Source organism: Lates calcarifer, linkage group LG11, assembly GCF_001640805.2.
Source record: "Lates calcarifer isolate ASB-BC8 linkage group LG11, TLL_Latcal_v3, whole genome shotgun sequence".
Lineage (NCBI taxonomy): Eukaryota > Metazoa > Chordata > Actinopteri > Centropomidae > Lates > Lates calcarifer.
The window spans coordinates 6,199,978-6,226,499 of NC_066843.1; the positions used below are offsets into that span (position 1 = coordinate 6,199,978).

At 42.0% G+C, this 26,522-nt stretch overlaps 1 protein-coding gene, 1 long non-coding RNA gene and 4 other non-coding genes across 7 annotated transcripts; 2 read left to right on the forward strand and 4 right to left on the reverse strand.

Annotated features, from left to right (window-relative positions):
* Positions 1-786: 786 nt before the first annotated feature.
* LOC108900786 (uncharacterized) lies at positions 787-24,003 on the reverse strand. 2 transcript variants are annotated; one of them, XR_001963798.1, is made up of 4 exons: positions 23,922-24,003; positions 1,620-1,679; positions 1,314-1,357; positions 787-1,163 (listed from the first exon to the last, which is right to left on the reverse strand). It is a non-coding gene; the product is annotated as an uncharacterized LOC108900786 (long non-coding RNA). The 2 variants fall into 2 exon arrangements; XR_001963796.1 differs by having other exon boundaries at positions 787-1,357.
* trnac-gca (transfer RNA cysteine (anticodon GCA)) lies at positions 3,618-3,689 on the forward strand. Its single transcript has one exon. It is a non-coding gene; the product is annotated as a tRNA-Cys (tRNA).
* Positions 10,975-11,046, reverse strand: trnac-gca (transfer RNA cysteine (anticodon GCA)). The gene has a single exon. It is a non-coding gene; the product is annotated as a tRNA-Cys (tRNA).
* trnac-gca (transfer RNA cysteine (anticodon GCA)) lies at positions 12,203-12,274 on the reverse strand. Its single transcript has one exon. It is a non-coding gene; the product is annotated as a tRNA-Cys (tRNA).
* Positions 12,576-12,647, reverse strand: trnac-gca (transfer RNA cysteine (anticodon GCA)). The gene has a single exon. It is a non-coding gene; the product is annotated as a tRNA-Cys (tRNA).
* lfng (LFNG O-fucosylpeptide 3-beta-N-acetylglucosaminyltransferase) lies at positions 18,349-26,069 on the forward strand. The gene is made up of 8 exons (XM_018702009.2): positions 18,349-18,889; positions 23,034-23,082; positions 23,306-23,408; positions 23,499-23,652; positions 23,749-23,834; positions 23,952-24,117; positions 24,232-24,317; positions 24,413-26,069. The coding sequence occupies exons 1-8, from the start codon at positions 18,491-18,493 to the stop codon at positions 24,477-24,479; spliced, it is 1,110 nt and encodes a 369-aa protein (XP_018557525.1). The 5' UTR covers positions 18,349-18,490; the 3' UTR covers positions 24,480-26,069.
* Positions 26,070-26,522: the final 453 nt, after the last annotated feature.

The following is a 26,522-nucleotide window of genomic DNA, read 5'->3' on the forward strand; positions in this document are numbered from 1 at the left end:
TGTTCTACAGCTTATTTTTGATTTCCTGCTCCATGACTACAGATTAATATCTTTGGTGGCAGCAGCCCAACTGCAACAAACCCTTGACTATGAGGGTCCCTAACCTCAGCACCCTGAGAAACACTATAGCCAGTGCAAAGAGCCATCGCGCTGCATAATGGGAGGCATGATTGGGGAACAGTGGATATGTGTGAGTTTTAGCGGCCTGAGGGGACACCCACCCAGGGAGACTGGAGAGGAAGCTGTGCAGATGGAGGTCAGAGTTGGGTGGCTCACATCCTACTCACTATTTGTCCTGTTATTCCAAGCTCCGCCAACACACAGAGAGGATCCTGATTGGGGATAATGTTCAGGGAATCATCTCAAAAGAACTCTCTTTAAGAACCTCTGCTCCACAGGAGAGTTCTAGTCAACTCAGCGAACTCATGAACATGAAAGCATGAAATGAAGAGTTTTCAAAAATGCAGTCATTGAAGTAATCTTATAAAGGTCCCATAAAATAGTATAATTAGAAAGTTTTTTGTTCTGAACTGCAATTTGTCATCTACAAAGGAAGCCAGATGCAACATTACAGCTTGAATTGGCAAGTGTATCGTCCTCTAAGGCTTTGAAGACCCTCCAACTGATGTTCATCATTTCCATATATGATATCCCTCTGCGATTTATTTGCAGGGCCTTTATTATGTTATTTCCAGGCTGCTGCTGAATTTGGCTTGCAGAAGCTAAAGCTGGCTGATGTAATGTTTTTCATAGCTTAAAGAGGGAAAGACCATTCTCAGATGTTAAATATATCTGAGCAGATATCCATAACTGTGTCTTCTTGGGACAGGACAGAATAGTTAAGGAACTTTATGTACATTAAGTAACATTGGTTAGGTCTTATCATACAGACTGTTGACGCCAACTAAATTATATTTGCTATTTCCGATAACACCAATGCCATTCTGATACTGTCATAGTATCTTTAAAGTATTTTGGTTATATTGCAGGAAAAAATATCCACTACAAAGGCAAAATCACAATGAGGGGTCTTCCTGGAGATGTGACTCTGTTCACTGTTGTCTCGAACCGAGGTCACGGCGAGCAGGTTGAGGAAACTTTGGCAAAGACCAGCGAGGGAGCAGCGGGGATGACCTGGGAAATCAGGATCTTTTCCGCCAATACTACAGAGACAAAGAGATGTCAGAGGACGATGACCCTTTCCTGCTAATCAGAGAGAGATTCGTGGAGAGGAAAGGACTCCTCCCTCCACCTCTGCTCAGGCAGTGATGACGTTTCCATGTTTGTGTTGGCTTGTGGCGGTATGAAGGTACCTGTATCCTCTCTGGCAGAAGACAGGGATACACAGGCTTATCTTCTGTATTTGAATGGAAAAGACAAACCCAAGAGCTTCATGAGTCAAGTTTGTTTATCACCCCCTACATTTTGAATAAATTTCCGTTCTGTAGGTGATGTCTGACTTGTTTAGGAATGGTGCTCAAATAGTTGTCAAAATATAATGAGTATTGTAATCATTTAGTTTCCTTTCACATTGTTTTGCCCACATTCTTGTTTAATATAATCCATTAACAAAGTCTTGTAAACCATAGCTAAACTCCTTACATAAGCATCATATCTACCTGTTTCCATTTGCTGATCTCATCCCTTTTGTTTTCCTTTTTAGCCATATCAGTCCATGTCTGTAGGGATGGAAATGTCTGTTAGTCCATTAGTCCACCACTATTAGTTCGAATATCTCAACAACTACTGGATGGATTGACATAAAATTATTTTGTACAGACATTCATGGTCCCCAGAGGATGGATTTCAACAGACTCTAATGATTATCAGACTCTTTTCAGGTTTGCATTTGTGATTTTGAGTGAAATATCTCAACAACTATTAGAAGAATTGACCTGAAATTTGGTACAAACATTCATGTTCCCTTCAGAGCAAATTGTAAAGACTTTGGTGATCCTAACTGACAGCATGATGGCAAATGTTAGCATGCTATTATACCTGCTAGATCTCAGCATGTTAGTATTGTCCTTGTGGGCGTAAAATCTGACCTTAGAAGACCAGAAGAAGAAAAAATGTGTTAAGAGCTGTTCTGAATGCATATTATTTTCAGACAGTCCCCTCTGGAAGGCAGTGATAAGCTGTAAACATGAAAAGTGACTGAAACTGAATGAAACAAGAGAGAGTTCAAACGTAGACAGTATTTTCATGGCACAAAAAGAAAAAAAGAACTTTGAATTAATTCATTCTGTATTAATGAGAACATTTTGAAATCCTTTGATGGATAACCTACTGATACAATATGAAACTCTCTTTGTCCTCTCGAACTGTTCTCCTTCAGTTTCTTCAACAATAGCTCTATAGAGAGGTGACCAGGAACTTTGAGGAGTTCTTTTCAAACATTATGGCCGAGTGCTGGCTGAAGATGCATATCTAAGTATGATTTGACCTGCGCTGTCTTTCATCCCAGGCTGAAGTTCAAGATTTGTCCAGAGCCCTGACCCACTTTCTTTCATTTTCCCTGATCGTCTTGACTGTGGGCTGTGACCCCGGTAATGTTATACAAATGTCATGTGTCACAGGACTGACAGATCCTGTATAAGAGGCGAGCATTTGGCCTGCTGAGCATTGTCAGAGGGCCCTTTGTGGACGGACGGAGACCTCTGGCAGAATGAACAATGGTGTTTTTTATGGACAAGGTCGGGCAGAAAAAAACACCAAGACTGTGAGGCAATGTTTCAGCTTGCAAACTCATCTTAAAGTTCTTCTGCAGAGTGTTTCGTAATCTTTGTTGTTTCCCTAAAGCTATTTATTACTCAAACTGGCTTTTCCTTTTAGCAATGCTTAAGAGGAACAAAGTTCTTTGTTCAGTGTGGTTTATTAATTATAACATTACAAGAGTTTGAAGATTTATCACATGCTCTTTATTACTACTTATACTGTTCAAAGTCAGATGCTCAAGGACAAATGTTGAAAACTGTGTGACCGTTTGGGTGGTGTTATCACAACATAAATGCTGATGCCACCAAAGTGACATAATCCTGCCCAGTGAGGATTAGCAATATATTGGATAAAAACTTCCATCACACTCTCCTTGAAAGTTTACTGTAATAAGGATGTGATGGTCTTACTGGAGATATAAGCTACTTCCAGTCAGTTGAAGCAAATGTTTATTGTCCTATTTAGTGCGTACTGAGATAATCCTGATGAAGCCAAGGGGTCTGATCAAAGACGTCGGCAGAAAGTCACATTCCTCTGTAGCCGTCACCTCAAAGGAAATGAGTCACAGTACAGTAAACAGTTAGGACAACAAGCTGTGCTTTTTATCTCTGTCTTATTTGTGCTGCACCCTGTGGCTTTGAGGCTCCGCAGCTGAAATCGTCCCCATAAGATTAAAGTGTCTCATTATAGTCATGGTGTATCGGTCAAGATTTAATGTGGTGTTTGTCTTCTTTCTAAACCAAAAAAACATAGTAAAGAAGGAATGATGAGAATGAGTCACAAATATTGCTCTTTTAAAAAAGTGGTGGAACAGAACTAAGTATGTTTACACAGTCTGAAGAAGGACTATCACTGTTTTTTCACTACATAGTCTCTGATAATCACATTGGGTAACATCAGGGGGTATAGCTCAGTGGTAGAGCATTTGACTGCAGATCAAGAGGTCTCCGGTTCAAATCCGGATGCCCCCTTACCTTATGCAGTGAGCAGACATTTACATGCACAACATACATCAGAAAGAAGCTCTGTTGTTATGAAAATATTAGGAAACAGAAAGCAAATCAAGTAAAAGTGATCCCTGTTCATGCTAGTAAAAATGCTAAAACACCGTTTAGCCATGAGGGGGTGTAACTCTGTGGTGAAAACTAAGTACATTCACTCAGCTACTGCACTTAAGATCAGTTTTTAGGTTATTTTTAGAGCACTTGAGTATCTCTATTTTTTTTTAATACTTCTTTATGCTTCTACTACACTACATTTACTTTCAGCTATAGCTATGCAACTTTAACTTATCAGATTGAAATTTTACGTGAAAAACAAATGAGTTTCTAAAATATGATGCTTTGTTGCTTGTAACAAAGTTAAGGTAACTCTTGTTTGACCAGCAACAACATTTAAATGCTCTTTACAAACTAATACATCAGCAAAAATAATAAGATTATTAAGTAAACAATAATGTAACACTGACAGAGGCTATTTTCCTGCATTAAGAAGAATTTTACTCTTGAAAGTTTAAGTATATTTGGCTTATTAAACATAATTTCTTGTAGTCATAAATGTATTAAAAAGTAAAACTGATCCTGACTCTGATTCTGAACCAGATTCTGCAGTTCATTTGCAACCAAAAGTTGAATAAAACTGTTTTGTTAGTGATCCCAGACCCTAAAGTCCTATTTTATGTCCCAGAGAACAGACGGCTTAGTGATGCAGCAAGCTGCCATGGAAACCAGAGTTGTCTGTTGTGTTGGTTGTGTCAGAGATCCGCCCTTTTGCCCTGACCCCTTCCCTCTGTGGCGGCACACTTTCCCCGGGGGATTTCACATACAACATCTGTCCTGTCTCCCCCACCTCTCCCGCTCCCTCTGACCCACCCACTCCAAAAAGCCACAGAGCTTCTGGACTTCTGGACTGGCTCTTTTCAATAAAGGCCATCCACACACACCTGCTGAGAGGGTCAGAGGTCAGAGACACACCACTATGACCTGACAGGGCTCCACCCTACATCAGACTCTCATACAACATAGCAGAGGAGAAAACAGTCATGCTTGTCTACAAAAATTAATTTCTCTCATTCTGCTTCAAGCTATTAGTGAAAAGGCCAAAGTCTTTGATTGGAGTGTCTGCTGAGAACACGAGCGGCCTGGATTTTATGAAACATTACATCAGCTTCTCAAAACACTTTCCCTTTTCATTTTCCCAGGTTGTAGTGTCTGGCTGCTGCTTCATGTGACCGCTCAATGTGGAGACAGAAGAAGAGGGAGTTCCCTGTGGTGTCTATTTGGGCTTCGCTGTGCTGCCTGCTGCCTCTCCGGGCCCTAAAGGAATCACCCGGCCCTCATCAATCTGCCTCCACATTCCACAATAGCTGACAAAGGGACTCCACTCTCTCAGCGGCAGATGGCTTTGCCTCAGGCTGTCCACGCCAAGCGCCCATTGTTAAGGCTCTGGGGGTTTGATGCAGGGGACCTTTGCTCCTCCTCCTTCAGTGTCACAAGAGGATCCTGGGGTGCAGAAGTTGAATTCAGCCACTCTCAATGTGTTGAAACAAACAAAATATCTAATATTTCATATATGCTTTGATATAAGCTGCACTGCATGTTGTTAAATCTGTAAGGATGTTTAACTCTCTGTAAAATACAGTGGGTAAATAAAATGAAATATTTGTGCTGTGACAAAGAAAGCTGTGATCTCTCTGGATTATCCTGATTCCCACAGGAATACAGGAGGTAAGCGTGGCCCCAGCAGGCAAACACCAACAGGTTCTCACAGCTTGCTGGGAGCCATGTTTTCTTTTGTTGTCTGCAACCAAGAAAGACTGAGTCAAAATAAAGCAATTCTGAAGAAACAGATAAAAATACATTTGAGCTAAGGGTAGGCGATAGAACACAATGTTGTTTCAATCTGGTACCAAGTAATACCAGGGGCAGAATCACTGATGTCACATAATGTGGGGGAGAGAAATGTGTCACGTATGTACAGTTTTTAGGTGCACCTGCTTTACTTTAGCACTTCCATTTTGTATCTCTCTACATTTCATTGAGAAATGTTGTACTTTTTAGTTCACTATATTTATCTACAGTAATTGCTATTAAACACCTTGGCAATTTTTTTTCTACTACCAAACCCTAAAAGTTTTACTGTCTTATAGGGAGTGAAAAGGTCTGTCATTACAGTGAGATAAGGACAACTAGTTTGATGAATCTTTCTTGCTCATAAAACCACAATCCCTCACACACATTTCTAAAAAGTTCTTGAGACACATAGATTTGTGTTGGAAACAGTTTGAATGACAAATAGATAAACTACACATGCTATTTTACAAATGAGACTTATAGGACTCGGTAATTAATTCATGTAAAATAGTTAAAATCAGCTCCATCTTGATCAGCTAAAATCAAAATGCTGCTCTCATGTTAATGCATAGGTGATAAAATTCAGTTATATGTACAACTTTCAATGCAGGACCTCTAATTGAGTATTTACACTGTTACTTAAGTATCTTAATACTTTGTCCACCACTGATTTTATTTACCACAGTATAATCTGCCTACATGATGCATTTTGTCTCTGTTATTCCTTACATGTGTGAGAGAAGAGACGTGTGGTGTATGACCTGAGAAGAGCATGTTTCTGTGCCAAGAAAGTGATCAGAGGTGGATTAACTGTTTGGTATTGATCATACTGACGCAATAGTAACAACACTCAAAACAAGACTCAGTATCAGTAGTATTGACTCAATCTGCCCACCCCTCATCTGAAGTCACATCACTCCAAATCTTTCAGATACAAAGCAGAGTTGTAGTTTTACACCCAGATAAAGTTACACTGCAGGTCTTTGTGGGATATAAGGGTGCAGTTTGGTTAAAGGTCTTGTAACAATTTTATGGCCCTTCCTTTTGCAGCTCTCTTCCTTTCCTGAGAGTAGAGGGAAGTGAAGTCTTCTTTATGATGTGGGATTCCTTGAACGTGCTCACAGGAGCTTTGACTGACTCCATTCAGCAATTAACATAAAGCTGCCTCTCCATTAGGGAGCATGCAGCCCCAGCTCTCTGGGCTTTTTGTGAGGGAGCTGGCTATGTTTAACACATCTGTTGTCTCCCATGTCTGAGCAACCCACAGACAGGTCTGTTCACAGTGATCCCTTTATTCAGCTCTGAAAGGACCTATAGGAGCTCCTGATAGATGGCCTTCATTCCAATGGAAGAGGAAAGCCGGATAATGGGAAGAATGGGGAGCCACCACTCCAGCACACCCCCTGCTCCAAGCCCCTAAACATCCTTTTAAAGGGCTCCTCTTAAACAGTCGGATGCTGAGCCTAATCATGTTGAAACGAGAAACCATGTCTAAGCAAATTTTAATTTACCGCCTTGAAAGTGTGTGCTTTTTCCTTTAACATCTCAACTCAAAACAAAAAAGGAATTATGAAAGGAAATTTGATCTAAAACAACCAATTTCAAATCAAATTTTAGAAAGAAAACATGTCAAATTTGAACAAAATTTCTCAAAAATCTGCAAAGATTTTTTCTCAGCACATTGTTCTTTGGTAATTTTGCTAAACGCTATCCTCCACTTTAGACTTCTGTTACCAATAGTTTATGTTCAAAGTCCTGGATAGTGTAACTGAGGATTAAGAACACAGGGGTCAGAGTTTTGTCCATGGGAGTGGGGGGTTAGAAGGTCAGAGGATGTTTACTGCAGTGTTTCAGCACTGGTGATCAGGACAGCACAGGGATGGAAAGACAATAGACAAAACAATGTCCTATTTAAAGATGGGTCACTGCTATTTTTAAACCGCTGAAGAGGCCAGAGGAGGTGGGATGGAGAATGAAGACAACATTTCACGCCGTCTGTGCAGGATATGTCTAATTTTTCCAACGCTATCTTCAGGTGATGTCATGACATGTATCAGGCCTGCATTACTGCTTTGTGTGTCAGGCTCTCGCTTACTAATGACCAGTCTAATGCTGTTATCAGAGTAAATCCAAGGATCCACTGGTCTCATCCATTTGTCAAACTAAGCTGTTATTTTGACATCGCTAAGAGGCCCAGTAGAGCCAGTTACATCAGTTAAAAACAGAGATAAATTCAGCCTGTCACAGCAGTTACAGAGGGAATTACTGTGCAGCTCATGCAACTGATGATAACTTTACTTCTTTGATATCAGCTGTGGTGGAGTTTTTTTTTTTTTTAAAAAATGCTGCAATAAGGCACACAGTGTCTCTTTATCTGGAGGATGATGCTGACACGCTGCAGGGCTCGATAATTTTCTGGGAGCGTGCAGTCCTCCACATATCCTGTGTGTTACTCCTGGTATTCCCTCTTCATTGTCTATCTGCTTGTGAGATCCCTTTTACATCAAAATAGACACTTGTGGCCGAACACAATGGGCAGCATTGTTCCTCTGTGAAAGGAGAGCATGTGCTTTGCTAATGCTGCACTTGCAGCAGCCAACCTCCGGGACAACCTCTACATTCAGCCTTTGATTAAGGAGCGCAGTTATGCATGGATGACTTCCTCCAAGGTGCCTGGAGGTTGTGGGAAAGGGCCAGTGAGTAGGTGTGGCCTCAATCGGGGGCCGTTCCTGCCTCAGTGAATGGATCACACAGACCTTAATGATGCTGGGCTGAGTCTAGCTGTAGATCCATGACCACAACTGTCAAAAAACCTGATGAGACAGACAAACTGCAACTAAGTTTGTGTACTGTGTGCCTGTTATTTTAAATAGACATGCAACCAAAGCACTAAGCCCACCCCCAGAAAACACATTTATATACTGTATGCAGACATGTAAATGCACAAACATGCACGCGCACACACAAACACACACAGCTAGGTTTGCGTACATTTTGATCTCTTCAGTAAGCTTTGACTCTGACTATAAAAACATAATGTTGACTGGGTTAATTGAATATGAACAACTCAGGAGAAATATCAGCTCCTCTTGTCCACTTTCATGATCCAAATCATTGGAATACAATGGCAAAAATTCAGACAAAAATGTTCACAATTCTACCTGAAGCAGTGTGACTGTAGCCTTTAAAGCTAGTCTACAAAAGCAGTGTAAAAATATACTGTTCATTGGTTAAAGATCCCCTCTAGATATGTTTTTAGACATTTACAATTACTTTCACAACAAAGAAATCACATAGTTAGAAATTCTTAAAATTAAATTTACTCATTCTGAAAAATCCAGTATCTATGCAAACATTCTTCATTTCCAAACTACTCCTCCAATAGACGAGTGAGTGAAAACAGCTCCATAGTGTCAAACTCTGTCCATTCATCATTCTGCTGTGCAGAAAAGTAACAATTAGCAAAACACATTTTTAACTGGAGGGGGGCTTTAACTAACTGTAGAGCTAAAACAAATGACAGAAATGGGGCCAAAAGCAAGAGTAACATATTAATCATAAATTGAGAAAGCTTTCTGCCTACAGCCAACATATTACTGATTGCATCAACATCATCAACAAGAAGATCCATGTTGTGGCTGTTGGCCAGAAACAGACTAACACAAGCTTAACAGTGCAGGGTCTGGTCCTGGAACAGGGACAGGAGGCTGATCCGGGGTCAGGGCTGTTTGTGCCCAGTCTGATCTCAGCACATCTGTGTGCAGTGTGAAGACTCGGCCACAGACGGCCTCCCATTAAACAGTGTGATTAGTGTGGCGCCCGTATGGAAGCCTGTGAGGATGAGGGGTCGGCCGCCTTCTGAGGGAGATTAATAGAGGAGCATAGGCAGGGAGGAGCACCTGCCGTCCTTTTACTCAAAGACCGGCAGACCATGAGATCTATCACTAACTGTGTTTGAAGTGCAGTCTTCTAGAAGTGGAAGCACTTGATGAATTCTGGGTTCATGCTCGTTAACTACAACAGGAAGAGTGCGGTTCCAGTTAGACATGTCTGAGAATAAATGCAGTCTGGCGGGTAGTCAGTGTTTGGGGTGAACCTTACACTTTGCATGTGATTTTTCCTGATATCTGAAACACAATCTCCTCCATAACAGTCATGCCATGCAGCACTTGGATCCCAACCTAACCTGCTCCTGTCATGGATGTCTCCCGTGGGAAATCAAAAGGCTTGTAAGCTGTGCTAATGCTACAGTTTCCCACGGATACTACAAGAGCTAAAAGGGGCTGATACTCAGAGAGGTCAGCTAAGAATCATGTTTCTGGCGCTGGTCTGCAGAAATATTTCAGAAAAAAACATTCATGATTCCCTCATTTTAGAAGTCGCAGCGTGAACAGGTTAACGGGGGAGTACATGACTTTACATTTACAGTTTGAGATTTAGTCAGAAAAAAATGCCAACATGCTAAATCCCTACTCGTTTCATGAGCTCCTGACAGTAGAACAAGGACTCTGCTAATCCATTTAATATGAGAGGATCAGCCCAGTTGGACCCACCACGAGGGATAAACCGCTGCTCTGTGGGATGGAAGCCGCTCTTGTTCCCTGGCTGGAGCTGGGCCAATGCTGGTGCCAGAAATTAATCCTGGTAACAAACAGAACGGATTCCCTCAGCTGACCAGGTTGGACAGTCTGAGAGGAAAGTGTGTGTTTATGTGTGTGTGTTTGTGGAGTCTGTAATGATGCAGGGTTTCCTGACAGGTGTTATGCTGCATATACGCCATGTGGCAACCCCTGCTTAGCCTTAATACGGAGCCCTCCTGTTAACATTTAACACCAGTTTCCCTGGTTTAAAGAGCAATTAACGGATCATGAAAAGAAATAACAGCTTTCAGAGCTGGAAAATTAATGAGAGATCACAGATAAATTACAGCTGCTGGATTTATAATGAAGTAGAGTGAGACAGGGTTGTAACTTTAAAGGAATAGTTGAACATCTTTGGAAAGAAGCTCATTCACTTTCTTGCAAAGACTAAGAAGAGTACATTAAATATGTTGCTGGCAGCAGCAGCCAGTTAGCTTAGCTTAGCATAAAGACTGGAAACAGGGGAGAACAGCAAGCCTGCCTCTTTCCCAAGATAACAAAATTAGCTGACCAGCACCTCTAAAGCTTAATATTTAACTTTTTTTTTTCATTTGTTTAATTCGTACAAACACTGAAGAGTAAACAAAGGGGTTTGGGAGGGACTATTTCTGAGACAGGACCACTTACTTCCTAAAAAACACTGAATTGTTCTTTTTACAAGTTAGCAGTAGAGGTAGTCAAGTCAGCATCTTATTTCATTACAACACAGCTAACTGCTTCTCATCATCTTTCTAACTAAGTTGCTTCTGTGCATGGATAATGTAAGGGGGCATCCGGATTTGAACCGGAGACCTCTTGATCTGCAGTCAAATGCTCTACCACTGAGCTATACCCCCTGACACTTAAAAAATCCAGGAACAGATCATTCAGAGTCTCAAGTCAAAAATCAGTTTTAAACCCATTATATTAAACATTTGACCAATTACCAGAGTGTCTGCGACAATTAGTCAGGATTTACTATATTGTCTCTCACTGTTTTCACATGGGAGTAAAGTTGTTTAGCTGCCACGTCTGCCACATCTGCCACAGTCACATCTGCTTTTCATTGTCATGGCTCCTTAATTTGTCTGGCCTCTCATGTTGCTGTATATCACCCTGCTCCCTGCAGAGCTCACTCTTGGTAAACAATAAGCCATGACTGAACTTTGCCACTCCGCATTACAAAAACACGAACTAAAATCCTCATGAGTTGTAAAAACAACAAGTAAAAGGTTGAAACTGAGGCGGGGTAATTAATCTTACGAGTTGCTAATAGACCTCTGGATGCAGAGCAAACATTCATTAAAATCCTAAACAGCAACAGATGTGATGTAGTATATACTGTAGGGATGAGTCAATTACAGTATATTGCAGTATCAGAGGAAAACACTGTGATAAAGCTCATGGGGATTACAAGCATTTCAGAAATGCTTGGTCCCGCTCCTGATGGGGAGTGTTTGCAGTAGTTTCCTTTCAGCCTGTTGGGAGATACCATGAAGGCTTGGTCGTTTTTCTAAACAGATCGAGTAACAGGACGCTCTGAAGTGTCAGACCCAAGGGAATCATCTAAACTTTTTACCTGTGGTCACATGGCCACATGTAGAGCTTTTTATTATAGCTGTAATTGCTTTGAAGATTATCAGTATGTCATATAATTTCACGGCTTGAGCAAGTTTACTTCTGTTCTCTACTAAACTGTCAATTACGCCTCCCTTTCTTCTCCACTGCTCAATGACTTGCTAGCAAACCTCTCTAACAGGAAGTACTGCCTGCATCTAGATTTGAACCAGAGACCTCTTGATCTACAGTCAAATGCTCTACCAATGAGCTATACCCGCTCAGTTACTTTACAGGACCAGATCATTCACCGAAAGTAGTCCTTTCCTACATGATGTCTTCATTTATTTGATTGTTGTGAATATTCTAAAATCACATTTAACCAGCACTCTGTTTCTGAATATTTCATGACAACACAGCTCAATGAGTCTTGCTATTTGTCACCTCCATAAATTAAGGGGGCATCCGGATTTGAACCGGAGACCTCTTGATCTGCAGTCAAATGCTCTACCACTGAGCTATACCCCCTGACACTTACAATACAGAGGCAGAGCATTCACAGAAATCATGACTAAAGTAGTGTAGGACAAGCATAGCGTAAAAATAGAGATACTCACACAAAACAGAAATACCTCAAAAGAACCTAAATACTGTAGCTGAGTGAAAATAACACTGATGCCCTCAAGTGTTACGTTTTACTAGTTTGAACAGGAGCCATCTTTATGTAATTTATCCCTTGGTTCTGGATGTTTTCACAACAACAGCTCAATGATTCTTATAACTTTTAGATGAAGTCATTTTTGTAAACATCTGATGACTTCATAAGGTGAGGGGGCATCCGGATTTGAACCGGAGACCTCTTGATCTGCAGTCAAATGCTCTACCACTGAGCTATACCCCCAAACAACTGCAATAGAGGAAACACATAGGGATGTTGAGACATGATAGTCATGGTTAAAAGAGATTAAAAAGTCAAAATTTTGAGCTAAAAATCCAAGTTATGAGATCTGTGGGCTTATTAGGTACTAAAGTATATCAGTTAAAAAAAAGTCATAGTTGAGGGTAACAGTCATTTTGACAGTGATAGTCATAATCATTCTATTGTTTCCACTACTGACAGAACTCGCCTTCTACAGATCTCCTAATGGAAAAAGAGTAAGAGTGAGAGAGAGAGATAAATTACACAATGTGTGTAACACCCACATAACACTCCCGGAGTGTAACCTCAGCAGTTTCCCACCACAGCCTCCCTTGCTGCAGCTCCACTCTGCCTGCCGTCCCGTGAGAGTCTGACACATCAGACTGCTCTGTCATTTTCACAGTATCGGATCCCACAGGCCCATTCTTCCACCATAATACACACACAGATCATATCTCTGCACGTCTTCATGTTCCACAACACAGAGCCCTCCCTGAAATGCTGGTGAGAAAGGAGACAACAAATAGGAAACCATGCCAACCCAACACCCCCCCACCCCCCAGAATCATTCATAATTCAGGCTGTCTGATGATTTTTTTTTTCAGTTTGGAGCCATAGTTGTGAGGCTGTAAAGACTAGACTAGAGTCCTCCCCAATTTAATGTGACAATCATTTGATGTTCCCACAACAACAAGAAGAGCCGGCACAAAGACAGTGCTGGGAAGCATTAGGCTAACAAAGTGGAAGTAGGCCAGGAGCAGGGGGTGACGAGCAGGTCTGAAGAGTTATGCAAATAGCTTGTGTTCGCCTGATTATGAAGAGAAGAGTGAAAGGGAACAATTATGACCAGGCGGAGGTGGGGGGGGGGGTCACTTTAAAATAGGACATCAGTCACTAGCACTAGCAGTGAGTTTCCTGTTTTCGTTGGATCTGCAGTGCCGTGTCTTTCTCCTCTGCAACAAAAAAAGAAGGAAAGAGTATCTCCCACCAGTTTGTTTATTTAGCCAAGAAATTGAGAATAAACTTTATCGCTACTGATACACGCTCTAAAAATGACATGCTGATTTTACTCTTTGTGTATAATGTCCTGTGATTACAGAGAAAAACAAATCTGATTATGCACACCATCTCTGCATTGGCTCACACATTCACCATGTTTAAATGAGAAAGAGCCTGATGAGAGGACACAACAAACAATTAAAAGTAGCTCAATGACTCCAGTGTCTTTTCTTTGTCTGCTGGACCTCCCATTATACGTCCCAGCAAGGTAGCTACAGGCCGCAGACAATAAGAGGCTGGTTGGGAAAATAGCCTTTTACCTCAACACAAGAGACCTTTTCACAGGCTTTTTTTAAGGTCATACGACCACCACCTTCCTCGCTCTTAACATTTACATTATGATGTGGAAATAACTCAAAGCTGTCAGCAGCTTTCAGAGGTCCCTCGAGTTGAGTATTAGTCCCATGAGCTCTTAGTGGAAATATAAACCTGAAAGGTCTCCAGTGAATATCCAGTTTCCAGTAACAATAAGTGGGTTTATACAGTGTAGAGAAGTCCATACTGTTTTGGAACAAAGAAGACTGGTATATGATAAAAACTGATCTGATTTAACAAGACTGATATTTCACAAATGATCATGATAAGAGATGGCTTATTGGATGAATTACTGAACGGAAGAAATTATGCTCAACATGTCCAGGCTTGCCAGCGCTTGACCTGACATGTTAACTCCTGGTTGACCATTTACAGTTTGTCAAAAATCAAACTGCTTTGGCAATTTGCCAGAGATTAAACACAAATTCAGGTACTCCCATTTCATGTTACTTTATGCTTCTGCTCACAGGGGCTATTGCTTTGATTTCCAAGCTTTTATTTTCATACATTTTGCTTATAATACTCACATACTTTCAATTAAGTATCATTTTTAATCAATCAACTTACAATTTAGTATTTTTAATTGCTGATTGCAGATCTTAAGACCTCCACTACCATAGCATAATGTCAGCAAATATTATACCTTTAAGATTTGTGCAACCATTTGCATTATCATTACTTATCTCATGCATTGTAAGAATGCTTTGTCACATATCTCAGCTAAAGATCTTGCTTTACTTTTTTTTTTACCAGCTCATTGTGTCTACCTGAGGAAGGTCCATTCAGACCTATGGGAACGTTCTCAGCAGATCGATAAAAATGGGTTGTATTTATTTGTTTCTTGAGCAGCTGAAGGATTCTCAGGCGTGGTCCGCTGAGAGTTTCCTCTAATGTTGCACGAGGAGGGAAACTGAAGCCAAGTTCTAAGGAGGACGCCTGGTCCCCTGGCTCTCACCTCTGGTGTGACCTGTAATCCCATCAGAGCTAGTGTGTCCATGATGGGAAAATAAACACAACTGAAGACTGATCCCACCGCCCGGCTCTCATCCACTGACCCTCAGAATGTAGCCTTATTCCATATGTACTTTTTATAGCTCTTGTTAGCACTGGTAGCGAATACTGATCTTTGTCGTGGTTAGCATTGTTTTTATTACTTTGAAAAGAAATAACCATGGCTTATCGTATTATGCATTAAAGACACTCAACAAGAGTGTTCATGTTTGTTCTCGGCAAACTACAAAAAAGAAGGGTCCCTTAAAAGTCTAGAAGATGCAAAAAGATGCCAAACCACCCTAAAGAGAGGCAAAACAACCACGAAGACCTGCGTGATTTGAGGTCACAAATGTCTGTTTCAGTCTTGAGCTCCTACAGAAGAGAAGGGGTAGGGGGGCCTTTTACCTATCGGCCTCCAAGGGCCATTTTCTAATCATCCATTCTCTGGAGAGTTAGTTAGTTAATATGCTAATCTTGTTTCTGTAGAGATTTAACTTTGAGTTGAGTGAACTCTATCAAAATGGTAAGAAATGTCTTCATCAGAGAAGTTATACTGCGCATTAGTTAACACAAATTTCCTAATCAGCTTATAACTACACTGTAGTATGTACTGTAGTATTAAGGAGCAGTAAAGAGGAAATATGTATTTAAGAACACAATCCAAGACAGTGATCTAAGACCTTGCACAGCAGCATCTCAGATTTTAACATGAAATAATTCATGTCATTAATAAACAAAAGCTTCAAAAAGCTGAAACATCCAGGGAACCATCTTGAGGGATATATAAACAAACTGAAGTATAAAATTAATGGAAACATGATGAGTTCAAAAGAATGATGTGGTTTTGAGCTAATGCCTTCCATGCAGTATCTTTTTTTTTTCAACAAGTTGGATCTACAGACGCTATGTAGAGTATCAAGTTATAGCTGACATGTCCCATAGCTGAGAGTGCACATGTGTTTCCAGTTTCTGTGGCATATTTCAGGGAATAAAAAGATATACTTAGAGCTGTAATGATACTTTTTTGGACAGTTGTGAGATGGTTCGCAGAGATGATGGATTTGTCTTCATGCAATAACACTGCACTGAAAGCGCACTGGGATTCTTTACCTGCTGTATTATATTTGCATCACATGTTATCACGGTTAGAGACACAGGAACTATAAATAGCAGGCCTTTAATTTTAAAATCCAGCTGAGACTTCTCCGGCCACTCAGATCCCTGAACATGCTGATACTATCTGAGAAAATCAAACACACTTTGGTGTTTACTTGCGGGTTTGTGGGCACTATGGCGAGGAAGTGGGCTTGTCTGAAGAAAGTGGATTTAATCTCTGGTATTTAGCCGTAATGTTAGATAGTGGGGGCCAAAGATGAGGTGGAATTGTGGGGTGGTTTTAGGGAGCACAAAGCTGAAATAAACTGTAAGCTGAAGGGGAGGTTAGAGCTAAGACACATGGAGAACTTTACAATTTCACTTGCCATTTTAACAACTGACATTGTTCTCACGAGTCCAAAGAGTTTGAGGTGAAATGAGTGTCTTGCAAGCCTATTGCATTTATACTTTTTTATAGCTCTTGTTCACACTTAACAAGAGTCTGTCATGTTTGTTTTTTTCAAACTACAAATAAAGAAGGGTCTCTGGAGCATGGATGGATTACCAGACAGGCATACCGGGCACAGGCCCAGGGGCCCGAGAGGTCAGTGAGTCTAGGGGCCAGAGCTTCTCTATGAAGTGACTGTTAATGTTTCTTGTCTGAAAATCGTAGAGCTTTGTTTAAAGACATGAAATGTCCACAGAGACTTTGTTCCATTTGTAGTCAGTTGGTGTCCGCAGGTCCTAAATAGGAGGGGTGGGGGGCCTGTTACCTGTCTGTGCCTAGGGACCCATTTTCTCATAATCCATCCATACCGTGGAGAGTTTTAACACTTTAACAATGCATGCTGGGAAGTCTGTTAGTAAGCTAATCTTGTTTCTTCAGAGACCTTATTTGATGAGTTGTGTGAACTCTCAGTTACATTCATTCAACTAAACATTTGAAACTGAAATGTCTTCCCATTTAGGTTTTATGAGGAATATATATATATATATATATTTGTTTATTTGTAACACTCTATAATGTGTGTATATCTTGCAGAAACAGGCGGGTAATCGAAGAAGAATGAAGGCCACGGAGCCAACCCCTTGTGCCTGGTTTCTTATACTCGCTTTTAAACGCCTTTCTATGCACACTTTTAAATGGTGGACAAAAGGCCTTGTCAGAGGCAACAAAGCAGAGAGCTAACTTATGTCCACTGTGTCCCAGAATTAAAAAGAATAAAACACCTGCAGTGGAAAAAGAAGTTTTTCTTGTGCAAATGCTTTAGAAAGACACATTTCTGGTGCTGCAAGTAAAAACAGAGGAGTTAACTATAGAGAACCAGGATATATTGAAAATTTATTACAGCTATGAGGGGTGTGACCGAGCCTTTCCTTCATACACCTTAAAGGACAACATTGACTTTTTGTATCAAAGGTGAACTCACCCAGTATCTGGATTGAGACCAAAATTGTCTGTGTGACTTTATCTGACTGAGGTGTATATCTGTGGATGTTGTTAATATTTTTGGGATATCATTCTGTATAACAAAAGACACAGATCATTTCAGCTCCAATCTTGAATCAAAGCAAAACTAGACATTTGTTTGACACTAAACTGTCTAACTATGGTGGTTGCTGGGAGTTGGGTGTTTCTGAGGCACCAGCAGCTGCGCATTGGTCTAAATGGAACTCACGTCTTTTGGTCGGCGTCCCAGCGCCAGACGGCACTCAGTTGTGAGAGCCAGAATTTGAATAACAAGTGTTCAGGAATGGCCAACTGTTTAGAGTCCTCACAAGGTCAGTGGAGAACAATAGAGCCTGTTTCTCTGGTGAACACCCGGCTCACACTCGGCTGAGTTTAAATAACTTCACCTTGAAGAGAAAAAAAAGGGAGAAGAAGTGAGTCTGATTTGGAGAATTAACTTTTTTTTTTCTTCTTTTAACCAAGTGAGTCACAGTGTTGAATGTGGTGGGTGTGGAATGATGCAGGTTTTCTCCAGGTGCAGAAACACACCTTTTCTCGTGACCATCTGCAGCTCTGTTTTCTTTGGGTCAATCTTTTACTCATATTATCTGAAAGAGTCAAGCTGAACTCTGCAGGACACACACATTCACACACACAGTCAGTCAGACCTCTAACCACGCCCCATTTCTGCGTCACTGACTGGCACGCTGCACTCAAGGACCTCCCATGAGGCGTGGCCAGCATGCAAGCTTATATATTTTCCCTCTTAACAATTCACTTATTCGCTATTTAGCTATGCACCCGAACGGACCTATGATTTATCATTTTGTGTGAAAAAAAAAAAATACCATATGGACTTTGCATCGGAGATTCGATCTTCATAGCTTTTAGTCGTTGTTTTTTAGATTTAATCATGTTGAAGAATAATGGAAAGAAGACAGCTATCTCCGTAGCCAGCACAGCGTGTCTCTGCCTGCTGCTGCTCCTGGTCGCCGTGCAGCATCACCGGGTCCAGGTGGATGATTCGGAGACGGGCGGAGAGGAGCGGTCTCTCCTCCAAGACGCCGCGCGGGAAGATGCCGGGGGCGCGCAGGTCAAAAAAGGGTTCTCGGCGTACTTCACCAAACTGACGCGCGGGCGGAGGGAGGCGGAGAAGCCCGCACGGTCCTCCTCCGCGTCCGCCGCTGAGCCGCCTCCTGCTGAGGACATCAGCGCCGATGACATCTTCATCGCTGTGAAGACCACCAAGAAGTTCCACCAGTCCAGACTCAACCTGCTTCTGGACACGTGGATCTCAAGAAACGTGCAACAGGTAAAGGAGAAGTGCAATGTTTTTCTTTTTGATGTTTTTCTTGTATTATTCAGTTGCCATGCAGCATCACCTGTTAATCAAATTCTGTGCATGACCAAGCTAAATTACTACACTGTGGGACATGATCTGCCTGTTTGTGGGCTGATATCATTGTTGCTGAGCCCGTGCTTCCCAGCTGAACAATAAGCCAGTGTACACATGCAGGTGATGCTTGTTTGATGGCTGCTTACAGTGCTGCATTGTTCCCCTTGTCACCAGATGACACACTGGAATAGCCACACAACCCCTGTTAACCATGCTGAATTTCCTCAGCTCTGTCACTTTTTATTCTCCTCTGAGTGATGTCCCTGAGAACGGAGGGAGCAGTTTCAGGGCTCCTCTTCTCCTCTCCTCGGCCCCCCTTCTCTCCCCACTCTATTATCCCTCCTCTCTTTTTGGGTGTCCCTGTGAATGCCCCCGGTGCAATGGATGCTTCACAGCACCAAGTCCAGCGCTGTCCCCTTTCCAGGACTAACAAAGCGTCTTTCTGAAGGGGGAAGAAAAGCTTTCCCAGCCCCTTGTCTCCCCTCTCTCCATGGGAACGTGGGAGCTGAGTCTGGGTCAAGCTCACTGGAGGGATGGGAAAAACGGGGGCTTCGTTAAGGGGATGCCTGGGACAAAGGGGTGCATCTATAGGCAAGTTTGTGCTGGGGAGTAGCACGCTGAGTATGAATATGTGGCACTGAGAACCAAGCTCCTTTGGTGGGTGCACAAAGACACGCATAGCTATAGCGTGCAGAAAACAGTGGCTAGTCAAAGTGATTTTATCCTGCATTTAGAAGTGTCACATGTGCTTTTATAAAAGTCTTTTTAATTTGCCTCGGGCGCTGTCACACACTCTTTTTAAAACCATGTCTCGTTCTTTTATCTCAAGCACAAGGAAAGTTTGGGGAGAGGTTTCTTCTTTTGGGATGTGTCTGATGTCAGGAAAAGTGTAATAATAATAAAGCTGTCACAAACGCTCAGACAGAATTACCTGCATAGCTCAAGATAATGTCCAAACCAGGCTCCGTCATCTGCTTATACGTGAGCTGACTGTACTAATGGGTTGTAATTACAGTCCCTGGATGATGCTGGTTAACCCATCCGACAAGAGAGTTAACAGCAGGGCTTATAGGCAGGCAGCTGGTGGGTGACTGAGGCCGACAAAAAGGACAGACTGAGCACCACAATGCAGGAGGGAGTTCCTGGAGCAAGGGTGCCAGGTGGTCGGGAGAGACAGAACAAAGGACGGCCTTAATGCCAGCCATATGATGCTCTGAGTTCCCACCATGTACATATGGCCATCCTCTGAGCTCAGGTTTTGATTCTCACGCTCAGCTGATGGAACATCTGTGGAGTTTGATTCACTTTTGTAGCTGCAGACACAAGGAACTTAATTATTATTGATACAAAAGAGGAGTTTTTATTTCTTTGCTGATAAAAGCGATAATTCTTTTACTCTTATGCAGATGGATGTGCTATCTGCTGCTGTTTACATAAAGAACAGGGAGGGCAGATTATCTCTGTGATAGCTGTGCTTACTCAATAGTGCCTGTGGCCTTCTTAATCTTTGATCCCATTCAGAGCATTAATAGCATTTTTTGCTAATCCAACCAGTTAGCATCTTGGTAAATGGATATCATTTGTGGCTAATAAATGTGAAACCCAATAATTAACTTTTTAAAAATATATATACAGTACCCTTTCCTGTTTTCTATTATTCCCCCCATTGTTCACACTGGAACAATATAGCATCATACAGAGAGGCTTTAAACAAAAGAGCAAAGGGATCACGATTCCTTCTCCACACAATCAAAACCACCGGTTTAAAGTTTAAATCTTTCAAATCTAGAGGATCCTCACCCCTCCTCCCCCATCCCCCTTTTCTTCTCCCTTCCCTGAATTGATTTACAAAAGCTACACATACTGTAGTAGCTGCTTTTTTTTTAAATCAAAGCCTAAATTCATTTTCAGGAGTGTCTGGACAGCTGGCACCCACATCTTCATGGTGGTGTGCCATGCATTCCTCTCTTAAGAGTACAATAATTAGCCAGCACTGCTAACAATGAGCGCTTTTAGTGTTCAGAAAAAACACTTGGCACTGTACTTGGGTGAATTAAATGGCTGCACTATGAAGTAGTAAAGTACAAGTGGTCAGAAAGAGGATGGGTGTCATTCAAGAGGACAGCCTGGTGTTGAAAATCTGTGCCTGTTGACTTGGAGGATAACTTCGCATTACCTCATTTCTTACTACTTTTTCCTTGATTCTGGGCTCTCATGTGAGCTGTTTTCTGTTTTCATGTGTCCTGAAGTGCTGAAAATGCTTTGAAAATCTGGGACAGAAGGGGGAAGGAGTCAGGGTGGAGGTGGTTGATGGAAGGTGGGGAGCCCCTGATGCCCTTCCTTCCGGTGGAGCTGGAGACAGCCAGCCAGGCACCACGTTCAGCTCAGACAGGGCCGTGCCAGGCCTTCCTGTGGTCAAGAGCGGAGCCCCCCCCCCACCGCTCTCATCTCCCTCTTCTCCTCACCCTGTGCCCTCTCGCCTCTTATCTCTGCTTCACACAGCCATTTTTTCTCTTTTCTTTTCAGTATGAATTAGTATTCCACAAAAGTAACTGTTCTTTTAAGTTTCAGTTAAGAATCAAAGACAGAAAAAAACTTCCCTGGGAGGCTTCTCTTTAGTTAACTCCTGCAGCTGTATGCAAATGCTGGCAAACATATTTAGAATTTACCCAGCGGAGACTTTACCCAGCATGAAAACTCACAGCATTGTTCTATTCAAGAGGCTCCGGCCGTGTATGTGGCCCAGAGAGGGGGGAGGAGGAGATGGAGGCAGGATAGGGGGTGAATGGCCACACACGGTTTTCGATTTACTAATCAGCAGAGAGATTCCACCCCACTCCATCCCCCCCCCCCTTTTTCTGTCAGTGCCCTGGCAGCTCTGGCAGCTGCCTCAGTGATTAGGCTGTCTATTCATCAGGCTTTAAAGCAAACAGCGCCAGCCTCTGATCCCTTCACCAGTGAAACCACCACCCTTCCATAAACAAATACAGGATCGCGGCTTCGGCATCGAGCAACATCTGCTCAGAGTTTGTTCCACAAACAGCCCGAGCTGCCTTTTCTGCGCAGAAGAAGCAAACCGGAGTTGAAAGATGTGTCTTTTTATTCTATTAAAGTCAGCTGCCTGCTTATAGATGCAGATCACAAACTGCAGTTGCTCGGCGGCAGGGCAGCAAACTCGCAGGAATGTGGGGCTGTAGCTGACAAAAAGTGCTCTGTCAGTGAGGGTTAAGGCACCACGACCTAGCATGTAGAGACACGTGGCGCAGATAAGGCAGCGTGATGTTCGGCAGGTGCTGCCTCACCTGAGGTGAGGAGTAAACAGACCACTGGCGGTTACAAAGCCTGGGGCCAGCAGCCTTTTTTCATCATTGCTATTCACCGGCTTGCACCTGCTCAGTGCGAGCTCCCACAAAGAGGAGTCTAATCTTCCCCTGCTTCTTTAAAGTGTGTTCCTGTAATGTGCCCTTTTGTAGTTAACTCTTTTTATGACTAACTGCTACATTTAACAAGTGGCCACAATCTCGTGGTTTGATTCTTTAAACCTGTTGACTCTTGTCAGTCATACAGCACAGAGGACAACGAGAATTGTGTTTGTGGTTTATCAGATCCGTGTTGACTGTGACATTTTTATGCTATAGTTTTAGCCACATTCAACATGTTGAAGCTCGGCAGCAGGTCCAGCAGAGTGCAGGGGCTCAGCCGGGGGATGGGGATGCATGAATGGGGTGTGTGTGGGGGCGGACAGTCTGCCTCCTCCTTTGTTCTATGTCTGGGATGCTTCGGGGTGGCTGCATAGTTGCCATGGAGAGAGTGAAACGCAGGACAAAAGGCCTTTATTAGAGCAGGGGGTTGTTTAACTCAGTGTGTTTTCCACTGCATAAAAGACATGTTGATTGATGCTAATCACACCAGGTTTCATAGGAGGCAGAGGGACTTTGGACACACTGTTGGATTTGATCGTGTGACCGCTTCACATGATCAGCCAAACCAAAGTGGTTTTGATTTAGTGGGTTTTAAAGAGCAAGACCACTCATCTGTGATTTCTCCCATTTGTTTCCAGACTTACATCTTCACAGATGGAGAAGATGAGGAGCTAAAAAAGAAAATTGGTAAGTTTTATGAGGGGGATTTCATTTTGAGAACAGAGATGCACATTGTTTTATTGAAAAAGGGGCCAACTCTGAATTTATGAGAAACCAAATTATATTTTAGAGGTCATAAAAATTCAGCTTTGAGCATTTTGCTTCCTTGAAAGATGTAATTCAAATACATAGAGCTTCAATTGATGATACCATCTTATGCTATAACTATATCTTTTCATTGTTGCCACAGGGAATCACGCAATCAACACCAACTGCTCTGCAGCTCACAGCCGACAAGCTCTGTCTTGCAAGATGGCGGTGGAATATGACAAGTTTATAGAGTCTGGGAAAAAGTAAGTATCACTCAGACTCCATATTTATTTAAATGGTGATTGTTCCATTAGTTTGAATATTTCAATAATTTGTTTGCTTCTGCTTCTCAGGTGGTTCTGTCACGTTGATGATGACAACTACGTGAATGTTCGGACTCTGGTGAAGCACCTGTCCCAGTACCCCCACACCCAGGACATGTACATTGGTAAACCCAGCCTAGATCGGCCCATAGAGGCTACAGAGAGGCTGGGGGACAATAAAATGGTATGTAGAAGATTATTATATTATATTTCAAGGTTGTACATTCAGGTTATTTGTTAGATAATACTGTATGTTAATACATTTTTCTGTCTCTTACAGAAACCAGTCAATTTCTGGTTTGCTACTGGAGGGGCAGGCTTCTGTGTGAGCCGGGGTCTGGCACTGAAGATGAGCCCGTGGGCAAGGTAAGATTCAGATACAATTACACACATATACACAAGGTATTTTTACTTAGCTCATTACTCCAGCGGGGGTGTCGCACCAGCACTGACCAGGTGTCTTGTCTTGTCATGTCCTTCCAGTGGCGGTCACTTCATGAACACAGCAGAGAAAATCCGTCTGCCTGACGACTGCACCATCGGCTACATCATCGAGTCGGTTCTTGGGGTTCCACTGACCCGCAGCAACCTGTTCCACTCCCACCTGGAGAACCTGCAACAGGTGTCGAGATCTGAGATTCACAAGCAGGTGAGAAGCTAAGATTACACTAAGAGTGCAGTCTTTAGAGGAGCTCTAGAGGAAGTCATAAGATTGGTGTTTTTTCTATGCTGCTCATGTTTTTTGCTGTAATTCTTCTTCCAGATCACCCTCAGTTATGGGATGTTTGAAAACAAGAGCAATATCATCAATTTGAAAGGGGCTTTTCCTGTGGAGGAGGATCCATCCAGGTGAGAGATCTGTCAATGTTTAATGACATGATGCAGATTTAATTTCAGTTTTCCAAAAATCTAACTCAGACCCTCTTTTCTCTCTCTCCTTTCAGGTTCAAGTCTGTGCACTGTCTCCTGTACCCAGACACCCCGTGGTGTCCCCCTCAGGTTGCCTTTTAGGGCGACCGCTCCTTTCTCATCCTCGTCCCCGTCGTGCCTCGGTATGAAAGGCTCGAGGGGACCAGTGTTTGGTATTAGACTGTGCAGCTGCTGTATTGTTGCTGCAGTGGCCCACGGTCTTTAATAGTTTTACTGGGCTGCTGTGCGGCCCGCATCGGGACTATTTCTTCCTGTATGGAGCCAGAACCTCCACCCCCATAGTGCTGGGGTGGAGGACTCCAGCTCTCAGGCAGGAAGTAGCTTTCAGCGTTAAGCTTTGCAGGCAATCAGTTGAGCTTTGTGATGTATATGTTGCTTGTAAATGTATCTGCAATTCTCATAGAATGTATTGTCATATATTCAAGCCTTTTTGCCAGCTTTACATTAACATTTTTTGTTTTAGCATTCAAAAATATAAAGCCATTCAGGTCTATGTTTGTAGGCTTTTTGGCTTTTATCACATATAATTGGCTTTTCCAGGCATTTTTGGTTAAATCTTTTAATTCAGATGACTCCGGACCAACGCTCTAATATGAAGATGATGTTGTGCTTTTAAGTTAACAGTGTTATTTCTCCCACGAACCTGAGCTGGCAGTAGGCAGATTTCCAAAAGCATCCTTTGGTGACCTAATCTGAGGCATATCAGGATAAAGCACTTTTCCCTTTTTGATATTATTTGGGTGAACTGACCTAATTTACATCCTTTAATGACGTGCCTCAGATTTGTGTCCAAACTAACATGAAAAATAACCCCTCAAAATCTCAATATCCATTCATTCTTATGTATTTAATAACACTCCTTGCATTTGTTACAATCAGGGAAAAATAATGAGTGGAAGAGATTTTGATTTGGGGGTTACAATCAGCTTTTGAATTGCTTTGAAAAGATTTGTTTTTGTTTGAAAATTGCACAGCTGAATTTCAAATGAGCTGGTGTTTGCTCCTGAGAAGACGCTCGCCTCTAAAAGGATCAACAGTGGATAGTTACTAACTTTAAGCTTTGGGACAGAGAACCCAAAATAGCAAAGAAAAAGCAGTTTGAACCATGCTATCTAAATAATAACCACATGTGTAATGTGAGCCACAGTCTATAATAGTTTGCACAAAAGACTGATGAGCCTCTCTGTTATTATTATTATTATGATTAACATGAATGTTCTTTATTTACACATAATATTGGCTGGTTACTGTTGAGGCCTGTGAGGTGAGAACTTAACAAGAGCAACATCAGTGTTTCCACATGGAGGTGTTTGTTCCCTCTGTGTTGTCTCTCACCCATATTGGGTTACACTGTACATCTTGATTACAGTATTGTGTACTGTGCCTTTTGTTTAAATGAGTAGTTATTGTATACTGTATGTTTAGAATGTAATTTCCCCCCATTTGTGGTTTACATATGCTTTTAATGACCTGGACATGTTTTTTGTACTGCTATGAACTGTGTGACTAAATGACTGTGGTGTTTATTCTCCAGTATCTGGAGGGTTCGAACAGTTCATTCCCAATACTGGCTTCTCAGGGATTATGAGCTGATCGTAGTTTCAACTACCATGGGACCCACGGTGGGACCTAAAACTTTGAATAAAAGTGCATAACCACTGAGAAACTTAACATCTTTGCTGTGGGTTTTTTTTTTTTTTTGACTGACCTCCAAATTCAGGATGATACACTTGCAACACATGAGCTTTAGTCAAATACAAAATTTGGGGGCAAGGAATAAAAACTTGTATGTTGTTGCAATGGAAACGAGAGATATTTGTACTTGAGATTTTCCATTTTACTCTTCTGTTCCACTTCATTTCAGAGAGAAACTAAATGTACGTTTTTATTCCACTTAATGTATTTGAAAGCTGCTATGCTGCTTTTCAGATCAACTACAAAAGGCTAAAACCTTGTAAAATACAACCCATTAGAATACTCTAATACAAGTGAAAATGTCTAGTTTCACTAAATTTCAAGCGACAAAATCCATCAACATCTCAAAAGCGAAACAATCAACGTATTATATTGTAAAATGTACTATGTAACCGACTATTTCTTGGCTATTGCTAGTAGCTACCAGGC

Excerpts from the sequence above, each read along its gene's own strand:
- lfng (XM_018702009.2), top strand. The coding sequence starts at position 18,491 with ATGTTGAAGAATAATGGAAAGAAGACAGCTATCTCCGTAGCCAGCACA. Across the intron at positions 23,835-23,951 it reads AAGATGAGCCCGTGGGCAAG|TGGCGGTCACTTCATGAACA; the intron begins GTAAGATTCAGA and ends ATGTCCTTCCAG. Across the intron at positions 24,318-24,412 it reads GTGGAGGAGGATCCATCCAG|GTTCAAGTCTGTGCACTGTC; the intron begins GTGAGAGATCTG and ends CTCTCCTTTCAG.